This window comes from Eleutherodactylus coqui, chromosome 1 (genome assembly GCF_035609145.1).
Source record: "Eleutherodactylus coqui strain aEleCoq1 chromosome 1, aEleCoq1.hap1, whole genome shotgun sequence".
NCBI lineage: Eukaryota > Metazoa > Chordata > Amphibia > Anura > Eleutherodactylidae > Eleutherodactylus > Eleutherodactylus coqui.
In genome coordinates, this window is record NC_089837.1 from 101,463,707 (window position 1) to 101,477,830 (window position 14,124).

At 45.5% G+C, this 14,124-nt stretch overlaps 1 protein-coding gene across 1 annotated transcript in view; it reads right to left on the reverse strand.

The window, feature by feature from the left end:
* LOC136610228 (claudin-19-like) overlaps nucleotides 1-13,612 on the reverse strand; it is a 51,611-nt gene extending 37,999 nt beyond the window's left edge. Inside the window, exons 1-2 of the mRNA XM_066589468.1 lie at nucleotides 13,432-13,612; nucleotides 12,994-13,239 (exon numbers count right to left, since the gene is read on the reverse strand). Coding sequence (XP_066445565.1) covers nucleotides 12,994-13,213 — 220 coding nt within the window. The 5' untranslated portion in view covers nucleotides 13,214-13,239; nucleotides 13,432-13,612. The remainder of the gene's footprint in view (nucleotides 1-12,993; nucleotides 13,240-13,431) is intronic.
* Between the last annotated feature and the right edge of the window lie 512 nt (nucleotides 13,613-14,124).

Consider the following 14,124-nt stretch of genomic DNA (forward strand, 5'->3'; position numbering starts at 1 on the left):
TTTCTTGCTTCGGAAGGCTCATCTGTGGTCTACTGGAACATTTCTTGTGGACATTCTGAATAGTTTCATCTGCTTAAAACTTATCTCTAAGGGCCCCTTTTACACACAATGACCTCTTGGGCGTAGAAAAGTGTTGCTCAGTTTGATTGGCCGGGCATTAAAATTGTAACAATTTTTGCAAATTCTAATTGGGTTACTGCAAACTGATTTTTTGGAAAAATCGTGGGAAAATTGAGTTTCCTATAATGGCTTCTGCAGAGATCAGAGTGATGCCAATGAGCAGCTTTGGTGCCTTGCTGATATCATCTTGGATATGGGCAGCAGTTTCATTGGACGCCTGCATCACTTGAACTAGCCATATATAACATAGGCACAGTGTAACCAGCAGCCGTTTTACATTTGATCACGGGACGGAGAAGCTGCATCACATTTATATGCCCATATAACATTTTGTCTGTTGTTAGGGACAGATATTCTACAGAGGATATATTACTGCTGGTGTGAAAGATTATATACCAGCAGAGAACTTGAACAAGGGTTCTATTGGAGGAAGCAGAGAAAGTTACTGCATCACGTTTATATGCCTTTATAAAACTTAGTTTATACATTGGGAGAGGGTATATTTCCACTGCTGCTATCAATGTATATAGCAGCAAAATATATAGACAAACTAAGCTTTGGCATGGGAATATTGCAGTTCTCTGTTTGTGGCCTCAGACGTCATTCAAAGTCGTCAGTCCAGCAATTACTAATTTGCAGACTTTATGCAGCTATCAGTGGGGTTTGGGATATTCACTTATGCTGTGCCAAACAGGGACAATGGAAAATATACAAACTATACTCTTTGGCCTTGGTTCTTACATATCGTGACTCCCAGGGATTGTGGCTTATTTATTTGGCGTGCTTTTTTTGTCAATATAAAACAAAAAGAAAACCAGACAGGGAAACAGCAAATACACACAGTACATGTCAGCAGCATTAAATGTCATTCAACGTCACTAGTCCGGCCACTACAGTTTATTTGCAGGCCTTATGCAGCTAGTCTGCAAACTCGAATTTCAGTTACATATATAACTAAAAAAGTAAACAAAAAACGAAATAAAAAGAAACATAAAGAAAGCAAGGGGTAGGGGACATGTCGGTGGTGTTGGAGGTGGTAAAGGCTAAGTTGGCATTTCAAGAGGCTTCCAAAGAATCAGCAGCACCATGTTCTACAGGAGGCGAGGCAAGCCCACTGCCATTCCTTAGAAGTGGTTACATCCACAACACGCAGAACAGAGCGTTCCAGCCCGTCCATCTCCATTCACAGTAAGCAGGCAGTTCATAAGTGAACACGGAACAATACGTCGTTCAGTTTTTGGCATGCAGAAACTGGGCGCCAAACAAGAAGTGTATGACTTCTCGTTTGCCGTTCAGTCACTGCATGTATTTACACTGAATGATAATCATTCAGATTCTTGCTGGATCGCAGAAACCGAACTATAATTAACACATGAACGTTTTTCACACAGACCTAAAAAAATCTTGTCTATCCTGTTTTTGTCATACCCGTGGGTAACGGAACGGTGGTGTCATCCAAAACATTTGCTATCCCTGTCCTCCAGTTTATTGGGCATCACTATCCTAGGGTTGTCCGGAGGAGGCCCAGAGCTGCTCCAGCCAAGGCTATGTGTGTTCCTCCTGGAGGGAGCGTGACAAGTGACCACTCTACCCTCCTAGCTCCTCAACGTGTGCCTTGTGTCTGGGGTTACCCTACGGGACACTGCACAAACATACCTTTAAAGTGGTTATCCAGTCTTTAAAAATTGATGGCCTATCCTAAGCCATCAATATTTAATCTGTGGGGTTCCAATGCTCAGGACCCCTGCCGATCAACTCACTGTGGGGCCATGACACTTGTGTGAGCACTGCAGTGCTCTTCAATTTTTGCATCTGAGCACAATCCTGTCAGCGCTGAGAACGTTGTATTATTTATAGCAGCCGTTCTAAGTACCATAGACTTGTCCCATTGAAGTGAATGAGGCCACTGTACTGATCTGTACGATGTTTACATAGATGACCTATCCTCAGGACAAGTCATCAATAGATGATCGGCGGGGATCCACTACTCTGGCTCTCTGCTGATCATTTGATTCCCAATGCTGCTGTCACTACAGACAGCGCAGGGAGCAGATCGTGCTGACCATGGAGCAGCAGCCTGGTTTGGTACAGCAGGCACAGCTCTTATTGAATTCAATGGTTGTTGTACCTGCAATAACAACCCAGGCTGCTGTTCTATGCTCCGCATGATCTGCTTCTTGCGCTGTCCGTAGTGACAGCAGCATTGGGAATCAAATGATCAGTGGAGATAAAAAAATCCAAAAAGTCCCGAGCAAATCTTTTAATGTTATAGCTGATCCATGCAAGTTTTGGTCTGCAGTAAATAATTGATAATACTCAGCATTTCACACCAGCAGTGAAGGATGGCGGAGAAATAATCTGCTATGTATAGAAACTATACATATCTGTGGGAAGATAAGACCGCAGGCAATGAATCACTCCTAGATTCTTCCACTTGTTATCCTCATGCTATACATGTGTAACTGCTGCTGCAGTAATGTGTCCTATTGACTCAGACCAACAGCAGGCAGTCCTGCACTGTAAGGGCGGATTCAGACGAGCGTTAGCGCGAATGGTAATCAGGGTGTTAGTATTTATTACTGTACTTTTTGCGCACAGGGACAGTTTGAACTCGCGGATGACACTCCGTTTTCATGGAATTGATTGGCTAATTAAAGCCTAATGAGGTTCAGCTATCTTCTCTTCCTGCATTTTGTGCACTGGCACACCCTTCCTCCTGCGTAATTTCGCCCCTGCCATAGATTTCTATAGCAGTTGCGCAAAACGTAGAAAAATAGAGCGGGTCCTATTTTTTTGCGCATGCAAAATATGCTTATGAGAATGAACCCATTGAAATCAATGGGTTCTATTCTGTTTATGTGCAGACATACCCATCTGAAGGAGCCCTAAGGCTGGGTCCACACGGGAGCTGATTTGCAGGGGAATGTCTGTAGTGGGCATTGCGCTGCAGATCAGCAGCAGAAAGCCAGCCTCCAAGCCCATTTGGTGCATGTTTTAAAGCAGGTTTTGTTGTGTGTTTCTCTGCAGAATTTTGTAGCAGAAACAGGCATAAAAGACAGTGTAAAATGGCAAACAGCGACATGAAAAAAAATCACCTAAAGGGCTTATTTAGACGATCGTATATCAGCTCGGTTTTCACGCCGAGCCGATATATGGTGTCCTTGTCTGCAGGGGGGGAGGATGGAAGAGCCAGGAGCAGGAACTGAGCTCCCGCCCCTTCCCTGCCCCTCACTACTATTTGCAATGGGAGGGGCGGGACAGGGGTGGAGCTAAGCGCTGGTACGTAACTCCGCCCCCATCTCACCTCCTCCTATTGCAAATAGTGGCGAGGGGCGGAGAGGGGGCGGAGAGGGGGCGGGAGCTCAGTTCCTGCTCCTGGCTCTTCCATTCTCCTCCCCCTGCAGACAAGCAGACCGTATATCGGCTCGGCGTGAAAACCGAGCCGATATACAGTCGTCTGAATAAGCCCTAACTGTGTACATGTGTATTCTATAACGTCACTCTGGGACATGAACACTCAGCAGAGCCTTATCGGCACGTGAGCTGCAGAACTGCGAACTGCACACGAAACTCGCAGACATGACAGAAACAAACATAAAAGTTACGCCATTGACACTCATGAACTGGCGAAACCAGACCGAACAGCAGGACTACAAAACGGACTTCATACTCACGGCAGACACAACGGCTGATAAACGCTCAAAACAAGCACCAAGCATACCCACATGTATAAACAGATGGAATAGATACTATACGAGATATTAGTTAATCTTTTAGCCAAGATACTTAAGCCTGCGAGCCCACTTCATGGGTCCTCGTTGGTCCCTACACTAAAGAGACAACTAACCCCAGGAAACCTGCCTGCAATGTGCAGTGTCTGAGGAGAGGCCCAAAGCTGAGGAGACAGCGGGGTAGAGAAAGGCCTTGCCATGGGGCTCTACCATCTCCTCCTCTGCGGGTAGCTCAGAACCTGACCACTTACTGATGGGAGAGATCACAGGTGTAGTAATAGGGGGTTACCTTAAGTCCAGTTGTCTCTTGTGATGCCACCATTCCATCCTCTGCAGCGGATATTTCAGATGTAATAAAGCAGTCCACACAGGGTAACTTTCTGAACAAGAACCAGGAATGGTCAGTTCTGCTCGTTTGCTGTAAACTCTTGAACTCAAATCCTCATAAACAGTCTTGCTACAGAAACAACAAGTCAGAGTGGTGCAACAGGGAGGATTCTCTGGGTATCTGGATAATCCACAGTCCAAGTTATCTGTGAAATTCCTCTCCCGGCAAACTCTCTCTCTCTACCGGTCAACACGCACTCCTATTCTTTCTTCTCGCTATGAAGTGGTTTGTCCTTCTCTCAGCACTCAGCAGAAGCACCGAGGTCTCCTGAGTAGAATGGGCCCAGGCTGAGTGTAAAAAAGTCGCTTGGCTTCCTACATACTTCACACACCCACCGATCTCACGGACTCTCTGCCAGACTCCCTTACTGGACTGACTTGCATTGGATTCTTGCAAACACATATACATAGCATGATCACATGACCACAAACGATACACACAAAACGATACATTTACCAGACAGGACTAGACTGTTACGGCACTCTGACCCCCGAGCGCCAGGTGGGGTGCCCTGAACTTCCCGCACCCCACTGTCCCTGCCTACTTGCCTCGGCCCTGGCTAATCCCAGGCGGACAACTGGACGGCGGTCCCTGCGCTGGCTAGGGACCTGGCGACTGACAAGAGAAACTAACTGATGGGGGGACAGAGTGCCGACAGAGAGGCAGATGGAAAAGACCAACAGAACAAACAAAGCTACAGGCAGGCTGAAGGAAACTGACTGGCAAACTAGGGCTAGCTGAGGGTAGCTGCAGACAGACTAGCTAGTAGCAGACAGAACCAGAACAGACTGAGTAAACGGCACACTAGAAAGAGACTGACTAGCAACTAGCACTGACTGACACTGGCAGAACTGACTAGTGGCTAACAGAACCAATAACTGGCAGTGAGCTCAGGTCACTGCCAGCCTTATAAACGAAAGACTCCGCCCCGGGGTGGAGAGTGGGAGGAGACAGCTCCCCCACTACTGCACAAGAGAGATGGAGGAGTGCGGGCGGCGCCCTATGGGCGGACACGCCCACGCCTCCGCACACCAGCCGTTCCACGTCGCCGGTAGAGCCCCGACGTCAGGGCTCCAGGACGCTGGAGCCAACGCCGGGGTGGCGCGCGCTGACCGCGGGACCCTGCGCTGCCCTGCATGGTAACATAGACATACCAGACATTAAGCCTCTAAGCCCTGCAACCATCCAATACACATAAATCAAATGCATGCCACATACAAGACATTGACATGACACAGATATAAAACATTATGGAGGGGCCCTACTAACTCTGGGCCACTACACAATGCTGGGTGATCATCCTGATAGGGACAACCCCATGCTGGAACCTAGAGACTTACTTCATTCTAGATGATAAAGGACCCACAGTAAGACACAATTCACACCACACATACCGGGAGCCGCACAGACATGCAGGAGCATGACTCTGTTTACACTGAACATCCAGAATGCTGCACAGACACCTCATGTCAAGCCACATGCACAGACATGCAGGAGCATGACACTGTTCACACTGAACAAACAGAGAAAAATGCAGCAGCCTCTAGCAGAGGAGCTGGTATATATGAGCAAGAGACCTTGGGGATTGATTGGCTGGAGCAATCCTCACCCAGCCAGCTCAATCACCCCACACCTGTGGAGCTGAGCTGCTGGAGAACAATGTAGTACCACCAGAAACCCTAAGGCCTCCTGTCCACTAGCAAAATTGAATTGCGGATTCCGCGGGTGAAATTTTGCCCATAGGAAATCATTGGCCATCTGCAGGTCAATTAAATTGAATTTTGCACCCGCGGATGCCATTTTAATTGATTTGCGCTTTTTATGCGCGCAAAAAAAAATGCAGCATGCTCCATTTTAGTTCGGATTCCGCGTGGATCGGCCACATTGCTATCAGTAGGTGTGGATATCCGCATGAAAAAAAAAACATTTAAAGCAAATCCGCGCGGAATCTGCTGCAGAAATCTGTGCGGATTGTATTTTTCTAGTGGACATGAGTCCTAACAGGAAGGATGTCCATGTATTGTGCAAAGGGAACCGCACCCGAGATTCTCATGTGAGACTCGCTATCAGGTGTGTAAATACAGATTTATCAAGAAGACTCATAGTTTACCTTTTATCATTATATCAAGAAGCTCCTCACATTAATTGTATGACTTTGTACTCATGTGTTACAAAACTTATTCGGGATTCACATCATCAATTTTTTTGGGGAGAATGCGGTGCTTCACAGAGGCACTTCATGGCAGAACATGGAGTATTGTGGATTATAAATCATGGAGCCCTAATGCACCCTGCTTATCTCTGTTCACATTGTTTTACCACATATATAAGGACTTAAAGTGGTATTCTCATCTAATACAGGGATGCCGAATGGCTCCCATACTGACCTATGGCAACAGACTGTGCACAGTTTCACATGGCCATTTGCGCAACTTCACTTGCCACTACAGAGCGTATTTGTGCATTAACAGCTTTTATTTTCTCCTTTCTTGGGCTTTTCGAACTCCGTGCCATAACACAGGAGTTTTAAAAAAATAGTGGGAAGGTAGGTCCTGCACTATCTTTCCCGCTTGTAGTATTAACTACGTGCGGGAAAGATAGGGCAAGTCCTTTCTTTTCTCGCAACGTACGATTAACAGGTGAGAATCCTGATAGAGAAAACAAAACTATTAATATGAATGGTTTAGTTTTGTACCGTTATGGTGGTATGACCATCACGGCCGCATAACAGGGGAAAAACACGCCCAAGTGTTTAAGCCGTAAGGGTACAACAGATGTGCACATGCACTAATAAGCTCACTGCTTCAGAGCGTATTAGTGCATGAACTGATTTTTATCAGACTATTCAAACTCTGCACTATTGTGCGCCAGTTTGAAAAATATAGGTCCTGCCCTATCTTTCTGGCATGTAGATATGGACAGTCCTATCTTTTCTTGTGCACAGTATTAACACACAAGAATCCAAATAGTGAAAAATAAACCATTGAAATCAATAATTTTGTTTCATCCCGTTATATGTCCATGATTTTCACAGTCGCATAATGGGACTAAAATACGCACATCTGTTTAAGCCCTAAAATCAATCTCTGCAGAGTCTGATCCTGTAGTTATTTGTTAGTTCCATCCATCTGATCCTTGCTTTTTGCTACGCTAAAAGGAAATTAGTCTGCTTTTACACAGGCTACAAAAATCGTGCGATTTGCCTTCGATGCGACAGCGCTACAAAACACAAGTTTGTGAAACCCATGCTTTCCAATGGGTTCCTTCACATTAGCTATGTTTTTACTGATGCTATGCTGCGAGAAAAAAATTGCGGCATGCTCTACACTACCGCGTTTTTTTTGTAGTCCATGGTCGCGGCTTGTCGGTCGCAACAGCGTCGTGGCATGGTGGCCTTGACGCAGGCCCAGACCTGTCGCCTTGTTATGCAGGACAAGGGTTAATGCACCATATGCAGAGACTGCTGGGTGCTGTCTTTCTTTGCTGCATGGATGCATACTGGATTAGTCATGCCTGAGAGAAGGTTGGAGGTGTCGTTCTCTAATTGCTCTGCCAGTCCTCAGATGGGGAGTAGCTTTATTTTCTCAACCCCTCCCTTTGCTCAATGCTGCTTATTTAGCTCCATAGAGGAGTAGTGGAGCTTTTCTGTGCCGGGTGTACTGCTACTTCCAGATAAGTTGCTACGGTTTACTTTTCAGTTGTATTTTCTGTTTTCATTTCTGTATTGCTTTACTGTCTGGTTCACCTCTCCAGGGGCCTCTATAGGGACAATCAGGGCCCAGGAAGAACACTGTGAGGCCATCTCCATCGAGACGATTACTCCGCTTTTAGGCAGGGACCCTTCACCTCCCGTGCTAGGTTAGGGCCAGGCTTCCTTCCCCCCTGGAGTGGTGCTACTGTCCAGCTTAGCGTGGTGTGCGTCTAATTCCAGCAGTGTGTACGTTCTCTGACGCCGTGCTGAGTGTAGTACTTTTGTGTCGCAGGGGCTTCACATACTGGTTTTCGTACTCCTGTGGTGGTGTGCACTGTTCTACAGTGCATAGTATCATCAACTGCAGTGGCTGTGAACGTCACCCTGCGTCTGTGCTGAGCGTGGTTCTTGTGTGCCGCAGGGACATGACACCATGTTTCCCTATGGAGCCTCCTTGTTTATTGCATCACATAGCACAAACTTGCGATTGTCGTGCTATGCGATACATTTTTAACATTAGAAACTCCTATTAACTTTTAATGCAATTTTATCACGCGACAAAACCGCAGGCAGAAGTAACGCGGGGCGCGATTTTTCAAAAAGCATTGCTGACGCTACAAAATCGCGGGAACAAAGTTGAGATATGGCTGAGATTTTGTAGCGGCGATAACGCTGTCACCCATGTGAAAGAGGCCTTAACCCTTTCCAATCCACTGTCTGACATCTGAAGACATTCTGATTGAAGGCTGTATAGCTCTGATGTCGGAAGACGTCCAGCAGGGTATTCTTACTGTATATTACTGGCCTCTCTGTTGTCGGGGGCCTCTCCAGCATGCCCCATACCGCAGTACTGGCTCTAGCCAGCAGGTGGCGCCATTGTATAATGGCAGAAAGAGAAAGCCCCCTAGGAAACCGTGAATCCAAAATTGGATTGCAAAGGGTTAAGCTATAGAGTTTCTAGCATATAACAATGCAGTCACATATAGTATAGACCTAGGAATGGTATACACTGCTGACTTCAGTTCAACCTGCTACATTTACAAAGTTAGGTGTGAAACCTACATTTAGTTTTTTTCTCTACTCATCAATTTTTATAGTTTTTTTTACAGCACCATTAATGCCTATGCAGTATATGCCTTGCTTGCCACTACCATGTCTAATCTCTTCCCTCGAACAGTTGATATGCTCATTCCCATGCTCCCCGCACTGTTTAAAGACCATTTCCATTCATCGGAAGAGAAAATGTGCGGCGTGAACTGGTTATTTGTAGAGCTTTCCCAATCTAACCGAGATACAGGTAGCCGTAATAGACAATAAATCTGTAATATTAAGTGAACCTCCTCTCCTTGTGTTTGACACTGGCATCTTCAAGATGTGTGAAATTTATTCATAGCTTTCGATAAATATTTTAGGCGCGTTAATAAAACATCTGCTGATAAATATTTCACCTTTATTAGGTGTGAGATTCTAAACAGAACATTAATGATTCCACAGTGAGACGCAAAACATTCACAGTTTTAGCAACTTGTCTTTACAAGTTTTCCTGCTGCTAGAGATGATTTAAACGGGAATCCCACTTTTAGGGTGCCTACCCACTAGCGACATATTTCCCTGCGATGCGAGAGCGATGATTATGAAACCAATGATTTTCAACGGTTTTATACTCCTTTGCAATTCTTATTCTTAAGGCCTCCTGTCCACGGGGGATTGAGCACTGCGATATCTGCAGCGATAATCAGGCCGTGGGTAACGCAGTCAACGCTTTCCCTAGCGTTGCTATGGAAAGCGCAGCCCCGCTGTTTACAAGCGAAGAATCATAGCAATTCTCCGCTCGCGGGATTCAAATCGCGGCATGACGCGATTTGCCGCGATTCTCCGTGGTGAGCCTATCTGTCAGATAGGCTCACTGGAGAGACCTGACAGGTCTCACCCCTCATCACCCACGGCGGAATATCGCTAGCGATATTCTGCAACGGTCGTGGACAGGGGCCATAAGTCTCGCAGCGCAGAGAAAAAAATCTGCCATATCTCTTACTGTTTTTAATGGGGCCTGTGATTGGCTGAGCTCTTAGCCAATGAGACCAGCGCTTTCTGGGGGTGGGAACTTTTCAATACCCAGCCTCCAGAACACAGAAGAAGACTGGTGTGCCGGAGAGAAGACCCAGATGGCTTTTATAGGTGAGTATAATTATTTTTTTTTCCTTTAATTTTTTTCCTTATATTTCAAGCCCTTCCCCGAAAATCATCGCTGCGGGGGTTGCCTGCAATCTACTGTTTTCAATGGGGCCGCAGCAGTGTTGGCCCCATTGAAAGCAATGGGATAGCATCACGGACGTCTGCCACAGCTGTCACAGCTGACGTCTGTGACAGCTGTGCCAGAGGATTCCTTCATCCCTGCATTCCCCCGGGAATGAAGGAATCCTCTGCCATAGCTGTCACAGCTGTTGGAGAAGCCTGCGCTGTACTCCCTATGTTTTCGATGGTGCTGCTGCTGCTGCCGCCGCTGGCCCTATTGAAGACAATGAGCGATATCACAGCATTTTCTCTGCGCTGCAAGGCACTTGATCTTGCATCGCTAGAAAAAATATCGCTAGTGGGTAGGCACCCTTAGGGTGGCTATTTGCATGCACACATGGAAAAAAAACTCAGCATGCCTTACTTTAGTGCGTATTTTGCGGACCACAGCTCCCAATAGGTTTTAGCGTGGAAGCAAACTACTTTATTGAGCATGTACAGATGCATTTTTCTTTAGCTTGACTTAATGCACACTGATATTGCTTGGTGCCGTGCTATCCGGGTGGTTTATTTACACTTTGACTTGCTTTACAATGGGGTTTTTGTGTTAAGGTAGGAGAACAATAGATTTCCAATGGGTTAAGATGAAATAATTTTTTCTGTGCTGGGCAATCACAATCAAGGTAAAATTTGTTGCATCTGTACAATGTTTTATCTTCATGTACACATAGAGTTTGGGCTTTGAATTCCTGCTGACGGAGGATTTCCTGTTTCGAGTACTGCCCAGTTATCCTTGCGTATATCTAGTAGGGTACGCTCCCATAAGGCGTACTTGCTACAGATTTTATATGCTAATTTACACGTTAAAAATCCACAACATTTACCGTAGCAGCATAGTGGATGATGCTTCACAAATCTCACTAACACATTGTGGAAAAAAGCAGCAAGAAATCCACAGCAGAATTAACCTGCGGTGCAGATATTAAAGGGGTTGTCCCGCGAAACAAAGTGGGGGTATACACTTCTGTATGGCCATATTAATGCACTTTGTAATATACATCGTGCATTAATTATGAGCCATACAGAAGTTATTCACTTACCTGCTCCGTTGCTAGCGTCCTCGTCTCCATGGTGCCGTCTAATTTCAGCGTCTAATCGCCCGATTAGACGCGCTTGCGCAGTCCGGTCTTCTCCCTTCTGAATGGGGCTGCTCGTGCCGGAGAGCTGCTCCTCGTAGCTCCGCCCCGTCACGTGTGCCGATTCCAGCCAATCAGGAGGCTGGAATCGGCAATGGAACGCACAGAGCCCACGGTGCACCATGGGAGAAGACCTGCGGTCCACCGTGGGTGAAGATCCCAGCGGCCATATTCGCAAGGTAAGTAAGAAGTCACCGGAGCGCGGGGATTCGGGTAAGTACTATCCGGTTTTTTTTTTTAAACCCCTGCATCGGGTTTGTCTCGCGCCGAACGGGGGGGCTATTGAAAAAAAAAAAAACACGTTTCGGCGCGGGACAACCCCTTTAAATCCACAGCATGCCAGATGTTTGCTGTGAATTTCTAGCCCGGTTTTTACACTTTGCAGTGCAGAAGGTGAAATCTGCAGCTGATCTGCACCATTTGGTTTGCTTTTTGGCTGCTGCAATTCTTCAGTGGATTCAGAAGAGTAAGGGTCACATAGGAGGAAAGGAGGAGAGGGAATGAGGAAGGAGAAAAAGAAAAGGGCAAAAGAGAGAGAAAGAGGGAAAGTAGTGAGAAAAGAGAGAGGGAAAATGAAGGGCAGTAAGAGAGGAAAAAATCAAAGTGGAGAAAAGGGATGGGAGAGAGGTGGACGTTGCAGAGCAAGGAAGTGAGAGAGACTGGAAGAAAGTGAAAGGCTGAGAGCCTGGTATATTTGTGTGTCCATTTATCTGTAGTATATATCATATAGAATTAGAAGCTGGGCACAAAGCTGCCTCGGGGTTTTCCTCATCTATCAGAAAAAGTGGGGTCCTGTAACATCAACTAAGTCACTGGCGTAACTATAGGAGATGCAGGGAATGCGGTTGCACAAGGGCCCAGGAGCCTTAGGGGGCCCATAAGACCTCCCTTCTTCATACAGGGAGCCCTGTACTATGAATAAAGCATTATAGTTGGGGGACCTGTAATAGATTTTGAATTGGGTCCCAGGAGTTTCAAGTTACGCCTCTGCGTTAAGGGATTAAGAGTAGTCGGGGGGCCCCAAAATAAACTTTTGAACCCGGGTCCATGAGCCTTTAGCTACACCCCTGAACTGAGTGGTTCATTATAACCGCAGCCCCATAGAATTCAATGGAGAGTTGACTGTGCTTGCATGTAGCCCTCTCCATTGAAAGTCTATAGGATTTACAGAAAGAGCTAATCAAGCAGTCAACAAAAGGGTATTTCATAGTGAGCAGTATAAAGTAGAAACGCCATAACTCACTTTTGGGTAAGTTTCCACATTGTGAATTTGCTACAGATTATGAGCAATGGAAAAATTTGAAGCATACCCGCACCATTTGGTATATGTTTGTCATACAATTTCTTCCCCTTTAATAGAATTGAACTGTAGGGGTGAAATCTGCTACAGATCTGCACAAAAATCTGTATTAAAATCCTCATCAAATTGTGCAGATTTTTACATGGATTTTAGTGCGGACTTGTTGCAGATCTTTCCACTATGGAAAACCTGCCACACGGGAACCTATAAAGGTGGTAATTACTAGAATTATACATTTCTACTGTCTATAATATAAAAGTATAACACGGTGTTACTTTTGTAGCTTAGGTATAATAGTAATAGCAGGCATAACAGCTAAAAGGAGTGCTTACTTGGCAGACTGAAGAGAGACGGGAACTTCTTACATTGTACAGCGCCCGTAGCGGTGCCTACACATTGCGTCCATAGCCCTTCAAAGATCAACGTGGAGGTAATGATAGTCCCGCTGCTACTGGAGGTTTTCCATTTAAGGGACACGGTGGACACAAGGGTACAAGTCATGCCCCCTATAGCAAGTAACATAGCACTGACTTGGAAAGGTGTCCGACTCATGATGTACTTCCACAAATCCTGGAATCCTAAACATACATACACCATAAACCATACAATTCTAGATGCACTTATATCTACACAAACCTTCATTACATTGTGATCTCACATAGGCAACAATTTATTCTGTATGTATCTTTATACATATAATGTGGAGAACCTCTAAAAAGTTTTGTCATCAGTCTATTTATTAATTATCTGTGTAATAATATAAGACTCACCTTTAAAATCCCAGTTTTTAGGTATCTTCCACTATGATTACAAGGACTTTGTTACTTTCCGGCTGCTACAGCCAATTTGGTTTGCTTCAGATCTCATCTCGGGGTTAAACATTAGAGACCTCGATGTCAGTTTACTTTACAGACTCCACACATAAAAGCGTAGCTCAAACCTATGTTGTAATGCCGGTGAATGGAAAGTCAGGGTATACAGTGTATATATATAACAGGAGGTCCACAGGAACACCTATACATGGGCAAAGGAGATCTTTCCAGCATTGCAGGAGGGTATGTGTGTGGAGCTGCTTGTTCCAGCACTAAAATAACCAAAAAGAATCAATTTAAGACAAATTTAAAGGATAAAGACAAATGCTGGAGTTGAAAAAAAAAGGGAGATTTATTTTCTTATAGAGAAAGTTCAAAACAAGCGCAGTTAGCATCTATACGAGGATTACATGGCGGTGTGGCAGAATGGATGGCACGTAGAATTTCTGGGGTCATCGTTTCGCATGTCGCTCGCATTAGTCTCTCCAGTTCGCCAACATCATGAGGTTCTGTTGGGTGGCCACGGTAGACAGATGCCATAGGCTGCTAAATACAAGCCCTACCCCAAAAATAAGCCCTAGCTGCATTTAAAAAAAAAGAATACATCACCTCTCTAATGCTATGGAAAGCTTCAGACGGCGTGATTCGCTG